General features: G+C 41.1%; 1 protein-coding gene across 1 annotated transcript in view; it reads right to left on the reverse strand.

Annotated features, from left to right (window-relative positions):
• The window catches only part of PKHD1 (polycystic kidney and hepatic disease 1 (autosomal recessive)), a 279334-nt gene that overhangs the window by 119926 nt on the left and 137763 nt on the right, over positions 1-21645 (reverse strand). Inside the window, exons 43-47 of the mRNA XM_009319748.1 lie at positions 20733-20845; positions 19290-19389; positions 17780-17914; positions 14474-14609; positions 12384-12630 (exon numbers count right to left, since the gene is read on the reverse strand). Of these exons, the coding sequence (XP_009318023.1) occupies positions 12384-12630; positions 14474-14609; positions 17780-17914; positions 19290-19389; positions 20733-20845 (731 nt within the window). The remainder of the gene's footprint in view (positions 1-12383; positions 12631-14473; positions 14610-17779; positions 17915-19289; positions 19390-20732; positions 20846-21645) is intronic.

Here is a 21645-nt window from a genome sequence, read left to right on the forward strand (position 1 = left end):
CAGCGAACAGGCTGGGGGTGCACAAGAAGTTGGGAGGGGACACAGCCAGGACAGCTGACCCAAACTGACCACAGGGATATTCCACACCATGTGACGTCATGCTCAGCAGATAAAGCTGGGGAAGAAGAAGGAAAGAGGGGATGTTTGGAGTGATGGCGTTTGTCTTCCCAAGTCACCGTTACGTGTGATGGAGCCCTGCTTTCCTGGAGATGGCTGAACACCTGCCTGCCCATGGGAAGGAGTGAATGAATTCCTTGTTTTGCTTTGCTTGCGCATGTGGCTTTTGCTTTCCCTGTTAAACTGTCTTTATCTCAACCCACGAGTTTTCTCACTTTCACTCTTCTGATTCTCTCTCCCATCCCACCGGGGGGGAGTGAGCGAGCGGCTGCGTGGGGCTTAGTTGGCGTCTGGGGTTAAACCACAACATCACTAGAACTTTGCACTCCTAATTTCTGGTCCATCCTGTCAAAGAAAAAAATCTCACTGAACAGATCAACAGTAGTAATAATACCATGAGTGGGCATAAACCCTTTAGCTATAAGGCCTCTGGAGACCTTTCTCTACTAAAACTAGGAAATAACACAGTGAAGCTGGGATGGGTATAACCACCCACCTTGACTTCCTCTCCGGGGACAGGCTCTGTCTTTTTCCTGCACATAGAACTTTTTCAAATTATGCTAAACTTATCTTGATTATTTGGGCATCTGGACAGAATAACCTCTTACTGCTATGATTGCCAGTCTCCCCAAGATGGAAGGCTGTGTAAGGTAAAGTCCAGAGATACAGAATACTCTTGCTTTCAGGGACTGCTTTGTTGAAGGCAACAAACTACATGAAGGAGAAGTTAAAGCTGAAATGCAGCTAACCTTTCTGTGTTCAAATATTGAACATCCATTGTCTCTTCATGTCTGATTGATGAGGGACACCTGATCATAAGCCGCTTCTTCAAAACAAAGATCTTACCTCCAGTCCTCAGCATCTTGCATTCCTATAACAGCTCTTGGAACTGATGGAAACCATGGTTGAAACTATGCTCTGATTAGCTACACTGTGTTACTGCTTCACATCTGGAATGAGACTGGGAAGGTCTCCTCTCCTAGAGGCAACAAGGAGCATCAAGCTCCTCCAGAGGATGTCAGATGTGAGGTGAGCTAAAATGTTCTCTGGATATGTTTCTCCATGACCTGAATGAATTTGGGTGTCAAGACTTCCACATAAAAATTGCATTTTGATATCAAAACTCAGGAAGAATAAATTCTATCCTAAGAATCTCCTCCCTGTCCCCTTACTGCACACACATGAACAGACTGCCTAAGCTTGTCTGAGAATTTGATGCATCTCATTGGGGCATTCCTCTCTGTAGCAACCGGCAAAGATTATTCCTCACCCTGAGCATGATCCCAGTTGGCTTGCAAAGGGATTGATTCAGGGTTGGCTATGCCACTAAAGACACAGAAGGAGCTTTGATGCAAGCATCCAAAATTCTAGCAAGGGTCTTACCCCATCACCACCAGCATCTCCCATCCCTGGCCCTGCCAACACTAGGCATGCTCGTAAGAAAATTGGGGTTGCAGCTGCACAACTGCAACTAACAAGTTTTTTCCTGCTTCTTGCATTCTTCACATTATGCATGGGGAATTGCTAGGGATACACATCCCAGGACTGCAGATCTCATTCTCAGCTGAAGAGAAGCCTCACTGGCTTGCCAAGGTACCCTGGGGCCATGATTCTGCCGTGAAGATGAATGCAGCAGATTTATACATGAATCAAGTGCTGCTGCAGGATCAAGGCAAGTTGGCAGTTTCACCTTTAGTCCACTTAGTCAGTTTTGGCATTTGAGCTGACACTAAGCTTAAAAAACCCCTCTCCTTTAAGCATATCTAAAATGGTATTTCTAAATATTGGAGTATTACCCTACAACTAGACATTTCAGCATACTAGCCAACCCTCCAAGATAGACAGTGCTAAAACTCATGTCATCCTGTAATTTGCCTGTTTGTATTTGCAATTTTTGGTTGTTTTTCCCTTTGCTGCTTTGGACACAATACATAATTACAACAGCAGTCATCTTGAAGGAGGGTTGGCTGCAGATTTCTTTTTTTCTCTTTTAAAATCAGTTCTGGGTTGTTTGTTTTTTTTTTGTTTTTTTTTTTTTTTTTTTTTGTTATTCTGGTGGATGTCACTTTGGCAAAGGACTTTCTGGTTACCCAGAAACATTCAGCTGAGAAACAGCAGTGGGAAACAGGAGAAGTGTGAATCAGCAAAGAATCACTCAACCAGAAGATATTGGCAGACCAATGAAACTGACTGGAAGGAGTTTATAAGGCTTAAACAGCTTTCGTACTACTAATAAACCTCCTCTTATAGGCATTAACTGGACCAGGATATTAGGCTGCTAATTAAGCAAGTAAATGACAACAAGCACATTATTGCCAGTTATCAGCACCTGCACAGGTATTCAGGAAAACATTTCTAGCAGCAGAAGCATACCCCACACAATGTGGTGCAATATTAAACTCTCCTGCACATCAGAAATTGCCTTATTGAGTTACAAAGGTGCACAACGCCACAGCAAGTGACGGAGAGTCAGACCCATCCTCTGTGCAACTTAAATCCATGCGTTTTCCCTCTTTACTCATTTTATTCTTCATCGCTGGAGAAGTCTGATGAGACAGCTTGAATCACTTTTCTCAGGGACTTCTCCCCGGTACTTCCAAGAAGTTTTAAAGACAGAGAAGAAAGCCTGGAAGGGGCAATCCCGCTGGGATATAGGGAGGGGTACACGTCACCTGATTGATCTGTCAGAAAGTTAGGTGGCAATTCCACGCTAGCTATGTAGATTCACTAGCTAGTGAATTAAGTGTGAATCCAATTCTGTTGGACACCAATCTTGATGAAAGGTTATAAAGACCCCCCAAATAAATATCTTAATGTAGACAGCTAACTTCCAGATGGCTACAGTTAAAAGAAATACATCTTTCTCAGTATGCCTACTTATAACAGACAAGTCCTCTCTCCCTAGACTTTAAAGCGAGGATAGACTTTTGACTGCTTCAGACACTACCAATTTTCTTTTTCAGTTAATTTTTCTCAGTCTTTGGGATAGACAGGGAGTCTTCACTGGAGAATCTTTGGTTTGAAAATGCTATTTTTTTATGCTGGAAAGCCTTTCTGAGGAAGAAAGCTTTGCATGGTTTCATACCATGATAGCCTGTATTCCCTGACCTTCACCTGGAAGTTTGTTCAGGACCCAGGAAGGAAAGGGAGCAGGAGATATATTATGGCCTGAAATCCCTGGGGTTTCCTTGACCTGGAATGCTGTGTCCTTGCTTTTACATACCTTGCTCGAGGTGTTGCCACCCACAAACACAGACCCTGCTCCGGATAGAGTGCCAGCACACCAAAACAAAAATTTGGGGAACCTGGAAAACTTTGCAGGTCTGCATAGAAGTTAACTGGTACAAGACAACAATGAGCCTGAGACTACATTCCCCTTGAAAGGATGTCAGTGTGCTTGTTTTTTTCACCTATATGCCAAACAGACACCAAAATGGAAGTACCCTACTAATGGAATTACGAGCCACAATTAGCACCATTTCCATTTGCCCTAAATAGCCAGTGATTTCACTGTGCCCTAAATAGCCACCAATCTACCTCTCCTTAATGTTAATGAAGCAGAGTAGTGCGCACACACATGAGTATTTCTAATTCAGAGGATCCAAGGGAGCCTGCATGCATCATTAACATAGAGAGCTTCATTATCAGAGGAAAGAGCCTTCCCCTGAACTTCCCCTGGCTTTATTTGAAAGAAACTAGGAGGCAATGGTCTTAATGCAAAATTAACCCTCACTTTAAACTGCTGGAAGCCTTTACAAAGTGTAAGGGGGAAAAAAAGGATGACTCATTGAAAAGGCTGTATTTTTATATTGAAGCAGGTTTCAATTAAGGAGCAATTTGCTTTAGAAATATGGCAGGATTACTGAATAGGACTTTACAGTCTGAGCCACAATTTACCAATTGTGATTGTATAAACTGTTATGTAATTTAGCTCAAGTGCATTGTGCAGAACTGCTCAACATAGATGGGCCACAAAGGATTTGTTAAACCAATCAACAACATCAAGTAGAACAAATATTAACTCTCCTGTTTATGTTTACCATCAACTTACTTATCCTAAGGGTCCATATCTTTGTGTATGAAGGCAGACACTGTGTTTAGCTCTAAATGCTTTCTGTCTGATACAGTTGTGTAATAATCCATTATGATTATCCCTCTCCAAAACAGGAAACAATATAGCATTGAACTTCAAATGGGACTCCAAATGCTTATATCAACAGTCCAATTTATTGTTGGCCAAATGGAGGTTAATTCCAAATTATGACCAGACCAAACACTTTACAGGTTTGATACTGGGCTCAAAACCAATTCATTTTATTTTAATTGGCAAGAATTAAGAATTTTCAGCTGTTTTAAGTAAATATGTGTATCTTTGTCGAGAGACCAAGAACATGGTTCAAATCTGCCTTATATTACAAACCCTTACTATCATCGAGTTTTTGCATGCACGGGTCTTTTTGAAAATAACTAGATCTTTGTCCCTGATCATGAGTAGCCACTATGTGATAGTCCTTCTGAATTTGAAGTAAAAGAAAAATTGAGATGATCTCCCAGGAGCAGAGAGGGTTGTAACTGAGAAGCTAAGATGGCTTCATTTAAAGTAGTTTTCGAGTTTGCTACCCTTGGCTTCCTAACTCCTCTCTGTTCTTAAATCAATTACTCAGCTCCTATAGTCTACAGGCTGATATTTTAAGGAAAACTAAAATCAGATACAAATTCTGAGCTGGAAAGTAGCTGGTAAGCAAGCAGTTCAAACACCTCTGCAGTGTAAGCATAGCAAAGATCTGCGGAGGACCACTTTGTCACTCCACTTATCCCATGTCAGGCAGAGCTCTAAAGCATCTAAAGCAGATCTGAAATTCTGGACGCAGGTAGTCTGGGCATGGTTTTACTGCATCTACATTGCCCACTTGCAGTCCTCTACAAATTAATACAATTTTAGGGCTAATAATGTATTGGTTATGGCAGTGAGTCCCAGCTGGCATATCTGGCTTGGATCTATCCAGCCCTCAAGAAACATCCAACTGGATTGTCAGGCTTTTCCTTGCAAGCAAAGAAAGTGTAGGGCTAGCAAATGCTGCCTCAATGTTAAATATATCTCCCTGCACCCAGAAACATCCCAGACAACAGTCAAGCTGAGGGGGTAGGTCTGGGGAAACATCTTCTCTTGCATACTCATAAGCCTGTGCAGGATCTGGCTTTGCTGTCAGTGCCCCAGGCTGCAGGGTAAATGGAAAGGGATCCTACACTGGGAACCAAATTTCTCTTGGCTGCTTTGGTGGGATGTCTCAGAGGCCAGAAATACAGCGCAGTAAGAGTTGAACTTCTGAAGTTCAGCTGATGTGTTGGTTAACTTAACAGTCAACAGCTAATGATTTAATATTTGCCTTCCATGTTATGCCATGGGAGCCCTGAGAGGGCTGGGTTATGAGGCCAAGTGAGCGTGTAAGCTGCCCCATGTGTGAATACAGTCATGTACACAGGGAGTACACACAACTAGAGAGCAACTGGGCATGTACACATTGAGAGATGAAGTGTGATTGTAAGGGTGTTTCACAGCAGGTGGGTGTTCATCTGAAGGCACCACAGTAAGTAAATATCAAAGGAAAAGCATAACTAGAGTAACCATTTGAACTCTCTTCAAGACTCAAAGACACGGAGGTAGGGGGTATGCTATTCTTTTCACACTAACCCATCAGGAGTGGCTGGGTTTGCAGCAACTGAATGCAGGCACTACAGGAGAGGATATTAGACCAGATTTAAGAAGTAAGGCTATAAAGAAGAAAGTTAATCTTTTCCTCTGTAGCAGACTAAGAAGAGGGAAGCAATAAAATGCTTGAACTACAAGACTGGTGCTGAGCAAGTCCCAGGCTTCCACAGTGAGAAGGGGAAAGCAAATGAAAGGGAACAAGAGGCAAACTTCCTTCTGGTGTGCGTAGCCACAAAGTGTTTGGAGTCCCCTTTGCCGCAAGGTGCTCCCTGACTGCCGATTATTCTAATGCTCTCCTCTTGTAAAAATTATGCATAATGTGAAGAAACTTTTAAAGTCACTTAATCATGTTATGACAATTTTTTAATGAAAATTTGTTTTAATATTAATAGAGACTCATATTTTCATGATAATATGGGTAGCAGTGGCATTTGGAGCAGCCGTATCTAGCCTGCAGCCATGCTGTGCTGTGCCATGGCATAAGCTGTTCTTCAGACTACTCAATAACTTTCTCACATATAAATTTATAAAGACTTTTATAAGCTTCAATTACATTTTTAAAAGACATAAAACCCCTCTTTAAAGGGTGCTTAAGTGACACATTAGTTTAACTTTCAGCTGGACTTCATGAAGAAGGTTTTTGTTACAGCAATGCAAGCTTGGAAATGGATCCCCATTGCTCTGGAAGTTGTTGGGTGAAGTGGTTTGGGACAGAGAGTCAAGAAATGCTCAAGACACTTGTTTTCTCTAAAAAAAAAGCATTCCTAGGGTTTTTCTCTAACAAAAAAAACATTTTTTCCCAAACATACATTTTTTTGGGGAAAAAAGTTCCAATACACTACATGTACTCTGGTAAATTAAACAGCACAAAGATAAAGAATCAATCACTTGCATTCCATTGCCCACATTGTAACTGTTAAATAATTAAAACAGTCCCAGACATGCTTTTAGCTTGTGCCAACAAGCCCTATCCCAGACAGCTCACAGGCAGGGGATCTTTCCTAAAAGGTAGTGCTGATGCAACTTCCCTGATGTTTTGGAGGCTAAGCAGGTTAATACAGGTTAATAACATGGCCATGGCCATGGCCAAGCCTTGCAAATTGCCCTCAGGGTCAGGGAATGAGCCTGAGGCTGCTGGGATAGAGGTTGCCATACCAGGACTCCCCTCTCAAAATCCATGACTTGCCTCAGTCTTTAAGATTTTTGGAGCTGGAGTCCATCCCTGAAACTCAGGGGAAGCAAAAACCCAGCACCTCAAGCCCCTCATGCTTTTTATTGAAGAGCACAAAGAACGCACCACTCTAAACCAAGAGAGAGCTACTGAGCACAGGATATTAAACTGTTTTACTGCTATTGCCTGAAACCTCCTTGTACAGCGTGACTTCATGCCAAATGAGGATACTCTTGTGGGCATCACTTTGGCTTGATGATCAGGAAATGTGGGTTCAGTGCTTAATGTTTGGGCTCAGAGGCTTGTAATCTGTTTTTCACCCCTGGTTTTGATGGCACCTCTGTCTTACAGACTACAGGGAGTTACCACAAGTGGTAAGAACAACTAGGAACTAGCAAGTTGCAAATCTGGTCGCATACTCCAGGGCCTGGTGGAGCACAACAGAAGGATTTCTTCCAGAGCAATTTTTAATTTTTTGCTCATCAGAAACTGAAGAAAGCCAAACAACAGTACTTTCATCTTTTTACTGAGATTAGATGGATCCAAGAGACTGTACCGTTAGGAAATTCTTCCTGTCACCCACCTATCTTTCTTCTCTCTGCTCAACCTCTGCCAATTGCTCCTAGTCATGTTTTGTTGTATTAATCCTAAACTATTCCCTTTTTATTGCAAACACTCTTCAAATACATCTGGACAAAATTCACCCTTTCTTCTTCTCCCCCCACCCCCTTATCCTCCGGTCATGCTGTGGATATTTTATTAATTGACTTTCATCCTTAATCCCCTCCAGCTACTTTCATTCCCCAACCTGTTCCTTTACCAGGTCCATTTTGGAGCGCTGTCCGTGTGACTGAAGCCTCCCTGACTCACTGCTTTTACTTGGCTGCATTCTGACAGTCTTTCAACTTAACATGATGGTGATTTGGCTGGTAGGAGCTACTCAGTAGAGAGGGTCTGGAAGCAGCACAAGAGGATGCTCTCGGTCTCTCGGGTTACTCTGTTAAGTACATAGTTCTCAAGAGGACAGGCTAACAGCTGGCCTCTGCTACTCAGAATGCCAAGTATCTTTGATGTAAGTTGGCTCCCAGCTCATGTAAATGAAGAATAAAGAAGGAAACGAAAGACGACTTGCTTGAAAGAAAAGGTTGATTGAGAAGTGCCCAGTCATTGATATGACTAATCTAAAACCCTTAAGCAATTTACTGGAGAAGACAAAGTTTAGGTCAGGGCTCAAACTTTTCCAGAGTTAAACAGCAATGGTGCAGATGAGCTCCTATTTGTACTTACTCCTTAACACCTTTTCATGCAAAGAGGAATGAGGTGTATTGAATACATTAGCTATCGTGAACTATTAACATTTACATTGTGGCAGCATCCAAAAGGACTCAAATCAAACTACAGGCAATGTTGTAAGAAGCTCCATCCAACTGCACGGCATCGATCCAAAGAGCTGTTAGTCCATATAATCAAGGTAAACACAGACTAGAAAGGGAACTGATTTGCCTAAGACTTCATGGTCAGCTGGTCCAGAAAGACATCTGGCACAGCTGTATTTTGTCTTCTACCCAGTACCCTTCTCGTTAAATCAGAATGATTCCCAACTCTTAATTTATTGCAGACTTTTGTTTTCATTATGAGAAACAGTAATCACATGCAAAGCCTGTAGGTAGCTGAAAGTCTCATAGTTTTCCCCTTCGATGGAACATGTGATTTTTTTTTTTTTTCCTATTTGGGTATGTTTGGGGTTTTTTTCTTCTTTCTTCTAAAACATGAATTATAAGACAGATGTGAATTATTAACAGCCCTCTGACAGAGCACGTCAGGATTTCTGCCTGTGTACTACTAACCTGAAACAGCAAAAAATGGGTAATGGTTCAGGCTTGCACTTCAAAAATGAAGTGAAATGTTGAGCAGGGCACTGGGAAGGGAAGATGAGCATAGGAAGAAAAACAGGACTGGTGTTTAGATCACTAAAAGCCTTTTCTACTCCCTTTCTTTTTATGCCAGGAATTCACAAGTGTCGTCCCTGGGTAACAGAACTGGTGGTAGTACTTGGCTGAGCAGTATTTCTCCACTGGATCCCTTTAGCTGCCAGCTGCTCAAAGACAGGAACAAGTCCAGCTTGGGGAGGCATGTGCAACAGCAGAAGTGAGCTGGGACAGCACTTGGGAGCTGTATGACCATCAAAGCCGATGGGAAAGACCTTGTTGTATCCCAGGAGTGGGTTATTACAAAGGTGGGATAGGAGGCAGTGCCAGTAGGAGGCTGAACTCTCCAAAACCATTTTCTATCTGTCCAGAAATTAAAAAAAAAAAAAAATCAAGTGACATTCTGTTGCAAACTTATAGTAGACGTGATTTACTGGGAGTGTGACAAGATACCAGCAAGGGGGACATGTACCCTACATCATAAGATGTGGTTATATCCACACAGATAAACAGATCTTCTCCAACAGAACGTGTCTCACCCACCCATACAGTGTGTAAACACTCAGACACAGACCTGTGGCTACACGTCTTCTGATAAGCTAACTGGTGCTGTGGCCTGCCCTCTGGCCTGGAGGCTAGCTGGCATTGCATGGCCATATCCACACAATCAAACACCTTCAGACTCCAAAACAACATGGGGATATCTAAATTGCCCTACTGGAAACGGTTCCTTGGGTTGTGTTGAGCTCTAAATTTTACCCACGAATTGCTTGTGTGTGGGAGAGCTGTCCTGGGCCGAAACCATGCCAGGGACCATTATGAGCCTTTAACAGTGCAAACACTTGAAACTGGAATGGGGTGAAAAATAAGTCAAAAAGAGAGACAGATTGCACTTACGTATATATGTTCATGCACAGATGCACAAACACTTCCTGTGCTTGCACAAGTCTTATTTTCCCTAAAACCAATGTAGAAGACAGGTAGAGGAAAATCATCATTCAGTTTAGGATTGAGACACCTAAAGGCCTACTGATATTTAAATATGCATTGGGTGACCATTACAGTCACTAGCATCATAGTAAGTACAGTCAGTAGAAGCCCAAAGGACAGTTCAGCTGACCAGCCCCAAAGAGAAAGATCAAAGAAACAGAGGCATCTAGTGCTTCTTAAAATGTCCCAAGCAATCAAAAACTTCGGTGTGAGATGACAGATCTGACAGTGTCTCCAGGAGATCCTTGCCCTTCTGCCACAGAGTGACAAGCCAAGGGAAATATCATAGGGCATTTTAAGTGGCACTAGATATCTCTCCATGGACAATTGAATCAAGGACACAGGTTTCCATCAGCTGCAATGGGACACATTGCCAGTGTCTACATGGTGACTACACATGTTTTGCAGGACAATACCTAAGTTTATATGTCTTCAACCTAATTTGAATTCACTCATCTTGAATTTCTGGCTCACCACCAAATTTGGCTCACCCACCTCATCGGTCTCTACAACTACCTGACAGGAGGTTGTAGCAAGGTGGGGGTCGGTCTCTTCTCCCAAGGAACAAGCGATAGGACGAGAGGAAATGGCCTCAAGTTGCACCAGGGGAGGTTTAGATTGGACGTGAGGAAAAATTTCTTCACCAAAAGGGTTATCAAACATTGGGCCAGGCTGCCCAGGGAAGTGGTTGAGTCACCATCCCTGGAGGTATTTAAAAGACGTGTAGACGTGGTGCTTAGGGACATGGTTTAGTGCTGGACTTGGCAGTGTTAGGTTTGTGGTTGGACTCAATGATCTTAAAAGTCCTTTCCAACTGAAATGATTCTATGATCTTCCCAGTAATTTTTGATTGCCGAATAAGCTCTGAGAGCTACATCACAGATATACTGTAGTCCCTTTCACCCATAAAGTAATTTGTTCATTTATGCTTTGGGTCCCTCTATCATGATTAAGACAACAAACAAATAGGTTTTCATTTCCATCTATAAACAGTGGTATTATCACAAATCCCCATTGAAATCAAGTGAAAACTGGCATCTTAACCCTGGAAAAGCAATTACCTAGTTGCCAAAAAATTCTGCCAATCACAATAACAAAAGTTTATTCTTGAGTCTCATATCTCCCTTGCACCATTGTCTGATCCCATCGTGTTGATGGGAAACCATAACTGTCTAGACTGAAACAGGTTGCTTAGGTTGTGAGCCTGGGTCAGTCTTAATAAGGTTTGATGATCTGAATTGACTAAATTCACCCCGTAGCAAGAAAAGAATAGCAAAAAGAAAGACCAGAAAGTCCTGATGAGGTGGGTAAGAAAGGCATGGTTCCAACAGAGTGGCAGAAACTTATCTACTGGAAAGTTTTCTTTTAATTAAATACGTCATGAACTTATTATATCTTCTATGCAATATGGCTGCTCATGGCATGAGAGCTGAGCCCACGAAATCATAAAATGTTGAATCCAGTTTTAGTAGAAAACATAATACATGAATCTGATAGTTTATGAAACTAACATAGCAATGAAATCAGATGGCAAAGTTTTTCTGCCTAAGACATGAAAAACTATCCTATTCATGACCACGTATTCTTTGGGAGCATTTGGGGAAATCTCTCACAATGAGCATAAAAGGAAACACTCTCAGTATTGACTTAAAATCTAATTAAAGTCAAAACTCTTTTTTTTTTTTTAAAGACTGCATCTTTTTATCAACTGAGGTGTTTCTTTCATGATCTGGAAGTGTTTTATAGGTCCGCATTCAGAAAACCTTGGCAAAGTTTGCAATTCACCCACTAAATCTCTGACTGTCTGCAGCTTGGTCATCGATCTCACTTTGAACATCAGTGCCCATCTTGAGCTGGATTCTTATTTCTACAAAGGCCAGTTTATATCTCCCTGGTAATTTGAAGAGTGACAAAATAGCAATACACCACAGCACCCACTTAAAAGTCCACTTAACACTGCCAGAATAGCCTCTGGATAGGAATCAAGACTATAGGTAGGATACTAAGGTAAGAAAGATAAGCAGCTTGCTGAGAACATCAGAAAAAAATTGAACTTGGGCAAGCCATATCTAAATTAGCAAATAAAAAAACCCCAAAGACTGTACTCTGGCCTGGAGGCCAACTGCTGTGCATAATTCTCATAGCTGTCCATACAGCTATGTGCTCCTTTCCAGAAACATGATGACTGCATCCAAATTGCCGGCTGGGAAAGGTCCCTCTGCTATCTCTTAAACCATGCCTGAGAACTATCTGGGCCAGAACAAGTAGCCAGAACAAAACCAGTGCCAGAGACCACATGGACAACAACACGGACTAATGTAAGCCAGTGCTCAGGCTTTTGACCTAGTTTAGGACCCAGCAGAGAGGCAGGAGTCTTGGGACTGTGTCCAGACCCAGCAGCTCTCTCAATATAGAACATAACAAGCAACATCCGCGCCGATTTTTCAGAAGTGGAATGGTTACTTACAAATGAAGAGACATACGGTGGAAAACAAGGTCGCTGCCACAAACACTGCCACCAGAAGCTTGACTGAAGTTGGCCCTGGCTGTGCAAGATACCGCAAGGATATCTGTGGAAGGGAGGAGAAGACTTCCTTTCTGCCCCGTGACAGAGCCGTCGAGATCCTCAAGGATGGCAGAGTGAGGAAAGGGGAAGGACACTTGGAAAGGTGAGTTGATGAAGGTCAGACGTTCAGCTCTCACAGTAAACCCACCTGAGGGGAACAAGCAGCATTTCAGAAACAGAGACTGATCTCTTCAAGTAATAGAATCACAGAATCATAGCATCATTAAGGTTGGAAAAGACCTCTAAGATCATCGAATCCAACTGTCAACCCAACACCACCATGCCCACTTCAATAGGCCTGAAGACATCTCGGGAGAAAAAGAGACTAGCTTCATTTCACCTTCACTTTGGAAAAATGTCTGTTGAGTCAACAAGAAGGGGAGATTCAGGAAAATAAATAGATAAATAGAGATGGTTGTAGGAATTGCCATTGCCGTGCTATGGCCAGGTCCAACCTGTCCAGCGCCCTGTTGTGACAGGACTTGTGGTTACAGACTCCTCTGACCCAGGTGCTGCTCCTGGTCCTACCAGCATCTTCTCAGTGACTCCAAATGCTTCTTCACAAGTCCCACTGCCAAAAGTTACAGTCCCCAAAACAGTAATTCTTATAGATCCTTTCTGCCTTGTTTATAAGATAAATTCTTTAGATATAAGGAGTGTTTATATATGTGTAAATATACTTGTGTGCATATGTACAACACCTGGCACAATAAACCCTTGGCTGAAAAGTATAGCTGGAGGATCTTTTCATTACTGTAACACAGACAGATAGCTACAAAAAGCAGGAATATTCATGCAGACTAAAGCACAGGAAGTTTTTGAACACATTAATATTTCCAGAAATGTCAGAAAAACGTTGCCCCATGGACCATAACAAGTCAGCTTTGGCATGAGTGTTCATGCACCACATTGGTTACTATTTGACTATCCTATTCTCAGTTGCAGCCTCTCTGAGTTAGATTTTACTATTCCTCCTGTCCTTTGATCTCACCTCCTGAAGTCTTTTTCTTTGTTATGTTATTGTAGGGCAGTATTCATTTATATATAAATATATTTAAGATGTAATTGCAGTTGGAACATTCTTCAAAGAGCCTTTGGCTACCTCTTCAAAGCTCAAAAGGGTGCTTAGTTTACACATTATCTTAGGCAAATTCACCTAAGGTTTAGGTTGGCCTGAGGTAGGAGTTTGGTGAAATTCTGCAATGTTGTGTCATCGCTATTAAAGGAATCATCACTCTTGAAATTTTACCTCCCAAAATGAAGAAGCAGAAACAAGTCAGTGTATAAAAACCCCTTCCACTGAGAAAAAAAAAAAAAAATCAGTGCAAAAATAAGGCTGTCTTTGTCTTAAAAATATGTGCGATACATGGCTTCAACTAAGTGATGAAGCTATTTCTAAGGGAGATTGGAGAGAACCTGCAACCTCAGCCCGTGCAGAGCAGAGCAGCTAAAGGGTCTGGTTCAGCCCACCAGCAACGTCAGCAAAACGCACACACTAAAGAGGATGAGTATTGTTGAGGACTGGTTGTTACGCATACCTCTACAATACCAGCGCAGGGACTTTCTCAGCTCATCTGAGCTGCACACCAAGCACAGCATTTATCTCGCATCTACATATCACCATCTCATGCCCCACCTCCCTGTGAATGGGGAAGAGCTATTATCCATCTGTCCCAGTTGGGGAAGTGAAACATAGAGAGTGACGCTTCTGAAAACTATTAATACAGTGAACTATTAATACCTAAGGAGAGCAGGTATGCAAATACCTCAAAACCTAGCTCTTGATAAATCACCTATAGCAAACATAGTGACAAGATTGCAGAAGGAAAACTGGGCCAGTACTCTTCATCATTATACTTTTTGTGGGATTCAGCTGAAATATCTATCCATGGTTGTCTGTGGAAACTATGAACTTCTAACCATCTGAATCCGAAACGGGAGGAAGCCAGGGACTGTGGAAACCCTGCTAAATAAGTGTGAGTCAGACTCACCTTGCCCTTGGTAACAGCCAGAACAAGTCCTGATCGCTGTGCAAGTGTTCACATGAAAGTTCCTGAAAGCTGTGTTGGAGATGAATAGCTGGTATCTTTTGGGAGTTTTTAGTCCTGCTGACATACAGGTCCTATCCTGCAATGAAGAAATGAAGAGTGCTAGGAAACATATCACCATGTGCATCTCCAAGTCTAATGAGTCCAGGATGCAGCAGCTGGGACACAAGGACGTGATTGCACTCAAGCCCATGGTTGTGGGGCAACGTATACTGTTTGAAGGACAGATCTAAGCTATTGCTTTGCACATTCTGACAAGTAACCTCTGTTTAATTCACCATTTGCAGTATGTGATAGTATTACATTCAGGGCAGTAATTGCCCTGTTTGCTTTGTCCAGGTTGTTGTGTAGTAGTTAAGGTTGGACATTTGAAAGGAAGGGAAATTGCACATTCCCTGGGAAGAAAGAATCCACCTGGAAGGCACAGTAAGCAGACTTGTTTACAGTCCCTTATACTTTACCTTGTCTTGTCCAGCAGGCAGGAAATTTCCCTACTTTACAAAGCTAATCATTCTAATTTCTGTTCTAAGAAAAACCTGACCGCTGAGATTCAAAGCCCTTGAATTGTGTGACTGGGGATGGGGGGAATTATTTAGGCTAGGCTCTTTTCAAAGCTCTAGTTGACTTCAGGGTCCCTCAGAGCAACAAGAAGTGGAAAGGAAGAGCAAAACCCATAAGTAATGGGAAACACAATGGACAAACTAAATTTTGCGGTGATTATAGGCCATGACACAGGGGAAGTGTACATCTCTGCTAATTTATCTTGGAGATAGGCTGGGAAGAAGGACGTACTCAGAGCTAGTGGGTAGCCTGGAGGAGGAAGGGCTGGCAGGAATGTGTGATACTGTTTAGAACAACTCTCAAAAGCCGTAGTAGAGAATCAATCAAGAAATCCACCCTCTGTGAAAAATCCTCTTTAATTGAAAATGTGGAATGAAATGGACTTTTATGAATAGATTATTACTTTAGTGAGATGATGCTATCTTCAGTCGCATTAAGAGACAGTAGCTCCATCACCTTTTTTAATCTGAGGCCAAAACATCTGTGGTGATGGTCCTGGTCCTTGGGCCATCTTCTTCCAAGTCACTGCTAAGCAGAAATCCCTGGCTTCTGGTAACAAATCGGTCATAAAGACTCTATTGGTTTTTTGCTTACACTTGCCTGTTCTTCCATCCCACCCCCCTTTCTATCTTTTTTTTTTTAGTTAATTTATTTTATTTAAATAAATAGCAAATAGAAGAAGGGTGTGAGACAATAATTCCTCCCTAGTGTGTGTCACCTGTCTCAGACTTCCTGCTTTTTCAGGAAGAAATGCTTCTCCTCAAATGGCTCCACAAGGACAATGAGTTGCTTTATGAAAACATGGAAGAGGCTTGCTGAATGTCTAGGAAGCTAACAAAAGTCTTTCTCTTGGCTTTTACGGGTCCTGGATTTAGCCCTGCCACTAACGTTTTAATTGACCAAAGTCCCAATTTTTAAATGCCCTTATATTTCCAGAAAACAATCTTGTTTTAAAGCACTTCTTTCAAAAACTGGAAGGGCTAGCAGAGAGGAATATCCAAGGTTCCCATTAAATTAATGTCATAAAGTTTTAATTGATATTAAAGAGACATCATTATTAAAGGGAGAATTACATAAATTAAGATGTAAATTATGACAAGGAGGCTCTTATCATGAGATAATCAAAGATAATCACCCCCCGGGGGTACTGCAAGAAACAAGGCACAGCTGAGCGCCTCTAAATCTCTTAACAAGTACAACATGGAGTCCTTCCATGGATCCTGCAAAGCAAAAACAAAGCCATCCACCCTTTGGTGTCTGAGAGAAATTCATTGCGTCATTGGGACGCTGCAAGATTGGACTGGCGAAGCCAGGATTTTATCTGAGCTACACGCTTCCAAAAGTCCTACTACAGAGGTTTCTTTCTGTGAGCTTCTAAATAAAACTAATTTAAAACTCTTTTTCTGCCAGTCAGAGAGAAAATTAATTTCATAAACAACAATATAAAACTGAGCAGGGAAAAAAAGACCTCAAAATCATGAACAAGCAGCTGTGGCCAGTTGTAACTAGAATTCCATTGTTATCCACGTTATTAATCTGTTAACAACCTGGTACACCCAAAAGACATTGTCCAGCTGCCTAAAGAAATAACAGAAGAAAATCATATTTACTGCATAAATAAAAATGTTACTTTTTGATGGCATTTTTCATTCTCAAGTAAAAAAGTAACACTCTGTGTTCCAGGTGGACCAATGATGCTATGAGAGAGCAGAGGAAACCAAAGTGTTAACTAGGATAGAAATCAAATCTGTTGTTCCCCCTCATTATTCTCAAATCACTAAACTAAACCCAGTTGTGTATCGTTAAATGGTGTCTGTTTATTACAGCAAAAGGTATATAGGAATTTATGTTAGAAAAGCTTGTTTAAACAAAAATTCTGATTTCTCTCAAAAATTCAGGTTCTGTGAAATTCCAGGGCTTTTCTGGGACCATGTCAATCTTGGAAAAAACCACGAGTAGGGAAAAAATTAACACTTACTAAAATCCTTCAGCTCGTAAGTTGAACAGAAGTGTGATTTTGTTTTTACTTTTGAATGTTGTTTTATAAAGAATATACATTAATATGCATTATAACATAAAATCTCTTAATAGTTCCAAATTCAAATAGAAAAATCAGAGACCTTGTTTCAAATTTGTTTTTAAAAAATCTTCAAAACTTCCATACTGAAATAAAAAGATGTTTGGAAAAAATGCTGAATCTTCCTGCAGAGTGCAATCTGCGTTTTTTCAACAGCTGATGTTTATTCAGCTCTACCATCAGCTGGTATGAATGGAGTTTCTGAAAAATGATGCAGGATCCAGCTGATCAAATGCTATTTCTTTGCTGCTGCTGCCAGCAGAAGCAACAAAATCTCTGGTTCCAACAGGGTGGGAGAGAGGTACCGATGCTCCAGGTGTCTCTGCTTCATCACAAATCAATGTCCCTTGCAGGTGCTGCTGTTGAAGGCATCATCTTTCTAAGGAGTGGAAGACAGCTAGAGGACTAAGCAAACAGATCAGTGCCCAAACCTCATCCTGAAGCTGGGCCTAAGTATTTATCTTTACATGCAATTTGTTTAAAATCCAAGCTTTACCCAAGCTGCCATGGAGCAGGGGCTGTTCTTCAGGTTGCTTTCTTATTCCTCCAAATTCCTGTCTGAAGGGTTGCTGTGCAACTCAAGACATTGAAATAATTCCTGCAGTGCTTACCTTTTGCCCAGTGTGTCCAATTAAAACGCTATCAGCTACAGAAGTGTTTCCCAGGCTTTCTACGATGTCAATGCCAAAGTCTTTGCAAGCATAAATCCAGAAATGTTGGAGTTCAAGGTTACTGCTACTAAAAATCTATATAAAAGCATAACCAGAATAATAATTAAATTAGTTAAAAGCATAACAAGAATAATAATTAAAAAAAAAAGATTGTGATTTATAACTCTGCTTTACTTACAATACAACAGAAGAGAAGTGCAAAAACACATAAAAGTGTTGAATGTGTATTTAGTGTCTGAGCCTTTCCCCTTAATTTCTTATTTCTGCTTTGAATTAATAATACAGTAATCTTTACATTCTGCCAACTTATTTTCAAGTTAAAAGAAAAAAGAACAGTATGAAAGAAAATCAGAACTGAGAATCAGTAATAGACGGAGTAAAACTGTTCTAAATATTTTGGGGTTTATTACTGGAAAGAACAGCAGGGTAAAGAAGTTAATGTCTGTAGCAGAAAGATGCCTTGAAAATAACCAGAGGTATTGCTTACAGCCACCTAACAGCAAGAAGGCTGTTCCTAGAGGGAGCCCATGGAAAGAAGCAGAATAAACTTAGCTATTTGTGTATGCTAGGTCAGGAACATACAAAGAAATTACAAGTTAGGCAGAGAAAACCACAAAAACAAAACTGCAAAACATCCTTTTGTTTCCTTTCTTTTCATACAAATAAGCTTCTCCAGAAAGAGAATGCACCAGTCTGAAAAAAACACAGCAAAAAATTGGGCACCTCCAAAGGAAGAGCCATAGGATGGGTTAGACTAGAAAACATGCCTTACAGAGAAACACATACAATTTGTTCAGGTCATCAGACAGGGAGTTAAGAGGATCACAGCCTCTAAGCACCGGCATGGGAAGAAAGTATCAGATAATAAAGGGTGGTGTGGGTTTTTTAATTAGATTAAGTAATAGTGAGCTACAGTAGTTGGAAAGTGCAACTAGACAAATTCAAACAAAAAAAGGCGCACATTTTTAACAAGGATGAAAAAATTCCCATGGAAATCATTAAGCCTATGAAGGTAACAGATCCTCTAACAACTGCAATCTTTACGAATAGCTCAGATCCACTGGGAGGATTTTTTTGGTTGCATGATCTAGTGGAAGGTGTCCCTGCCCATGGCAGGGGGGATCGGAATTAGATTCCAACCCAAACCATTCTATGATTCTATGATTCTGTGATTATAGTGGCAGCCAGATGCCAGATGATTACAGAGGACACCAACTATTGATGAAAGTAGCACTGATTCTGCACTGAAGCAGTAAGAAGAGCTCACACAAATTGTGTTTCTGGCTTTATCACCAAAATAGGAGCCTCCAGCTGAGGGACATGGACATACAGGTACAAGAACTTTACTGTAACTGTGGCCCATTTGCAGCCTTAAAAGATGAAGTCAGTGTAGAGGTGATATGCTTGTAAAGATCCTGAGCATCACAGAGGACAGTCAGGATAAACGTACCTGTGCTCCACCTTGGCTGCTCCAAGCTGTGAAGTTGTTGAACTGAACAGGTCTGTTTGGGCTGTCTGGCAAATATTCTGGGTACACCAGCAACCCATACCTTTTTAGGAAAGCAAGCAAAGGAAACTGTTTCTTTACAGTGCATTCATGAGCAGATTTTCCTAGTCATCATTTTGATATCTAAAATCTTAAATCTGTAATAGTTCTCTGCATGAGACTTTATCATTTAACCCAAAATCAAAAACTGGTTGATAGCAATATTTATTTTAGGCATCTAATCATGCCAGAGAGCATACTTAAAATTTCTTTTCAAGTATTTTCAGAATTAACCACGTCAGGGCTAACAACCAGTGTGCAGTACCACTGACAGGTGCTCGCTGCAAAACATCCCCACCATGCTCATGAGTTTTCAACCAGCACCACCTTCAGATAAGCCTGACATGAATCTGGACAGATAAGGCTTTTCTATATCTTGGATTCAGCCAACTTGGAGTACCTTCCAAATGCACGTGTTCCTGAATGCAGCCCTCGGTTTGACCTTCTCAGGGATTTTAAATCCAGACTAATATCCAGATTACCTCAAAATTCAGGTGACTCCATCCACTGACTTGTAATACAGTGTCATTTTTTACTGTAGTTTCTGTTTTAGGGAAGTACAGGCAAAAGCTCTAGTGAATAGCCATTCCTGGATGCTACAGGAACAACTGTTACATGTAATGTCTGACACGTACAGCACCTTTCGGTGATGTTGGACTGCAAAGTGATTAGTCTCTTCTATCTACTTAATCAGAGGCCAAATTCTAATAGTTGAGCGTTCATGCTGCTATGATATAAAGCATCTGGAGGTAAGAAATGCCACTCCAGGCTGTGTAAGCCAGTGTCAAGTCTCTAATGGTGGCCTGCAGGAGATGTTAAAGGAGGAGTGTAAGAAATAACTTGTGTATCTGTTCTCCTTCATGCCACCCTCTTCTGCTCAAAACATCCGGTATACTTAAAAATGAGCTTTCAATTCAACACATGAGCACATTCTTCAGTGCTTTGTTGTTAAATGGTTGATGAGAAAATGTGTTAAATGTGGCACCTTAAACTACATCAGGATCATTGAAACAGGGGGGCAAAGTGGAGGAGCTTGTTAACAGCACTGGGAAATGCTGCAAGTTAACAAATTGGGCTTGTGAATGAAGAAGAAAGGAAAGTATTCAAACTACTAAGGAAACCATTCGCAATCAGGCCCTGAAAAACAACCCCAACCACATCACTGTCAAATACTGATTCTGCTCGGCTGTGGAGAACTCTGCTTACAAGAAAGGAAGCCCTAAAAGGGTGCAAAATTGGAAAAAAAAAAAGTCCTGAAAGGAGGGGCAAAGCATTTTTTGCTCATCACTGCAATTATAGTTAGCACTACCATGCACTGAAGGAAAATATCTAAAAATCCCCAAGTACCTTGTGCAGGAATGAGCTACGTTCTCACTGAAGGACAGGAGAGGCATTTTGGATGGTCCCTCAGGGGAGAGATGAAAGAAATAGCCATACCCAGCAGCACATACTGTGTTACCCTGCAGAGAAGCATATATGACTGTGAAAAAAGATTACCACAGATTTCTGGAAATTAAAATAAACTTAAGAAAAAAGCAAATTAAAATCCCAACTGAGGTCCATTCAAATTCTGGTAAGTCTGGCTGGTAGAAGCTTGCTTCCGTGTCCTCAATATCATCCTGTTTTCACTCTGTCCTTGGGCCAGTCTTAAAAAAAAACTTGTTCTCAAGCAGGCAACAAGGGTTGGCCAAGCAATATAAACAAATGAAAGAAAAATGGTATTGCCATAATTCTTCAAGAAGTAGGTAAGAAAAAAAGTGTGTGGAAAATGTCTTACCTCTATAAAATCCTTTCTAAGTAGGAAGGTGATGTCATGAAAGAAAGATAAATCACAGACTACCAGTTTATTGATTCACTTCTCAGTCTGTATCTTTCTCATATCTCTCAAAGCAAATACAGCAAAAGGAAACAACATTGGCACGAAAAAGTGAGACCCCCCCTAAAAGTCAAGAGAAAAGAGAGAACTACATCTTCAGGATATGTCAGTGACTGAACAACTAAACTTACTCAGACCTGTGGTAAATTACTTGTTTTGGATTCTTTTGAACAGGATAAGTGAATAACCATGGGAAGATGTGCTGTAAGTTTTTGTCACTTAATATCTCTTAATGAAGAAATTCTGGAGTTGCATTCTTTGTATTATTGCAAGAGGTGAAAAATAAGTGAACATAAGGTTTGCCTGGTCTTAAATTAGGAGTTTGGTACATACAGAGTCTGCAGCAAGTGGGTTATGTGGGTTATATACAGTGGGTTAGGAGTT

This window comes from Pygoscelis adeliae, unplaced genomic scaffold, assembly GCF_000699105.1.
Source record: "Pygoscelis adeliae isolate BGI_AS28 unplaced genomic scaffold, ASM69910v1 Scaffold121, whole genome shotgun sequence".
In the NCBI taxonomy this organism is placed as follows: domain Eukaryota; kingdom Metazoa; phylum Chordata; class Aves; order Sphenisciformes; family Spheniscidae; genus Pygoscelis; species Pygoscelis adeliae.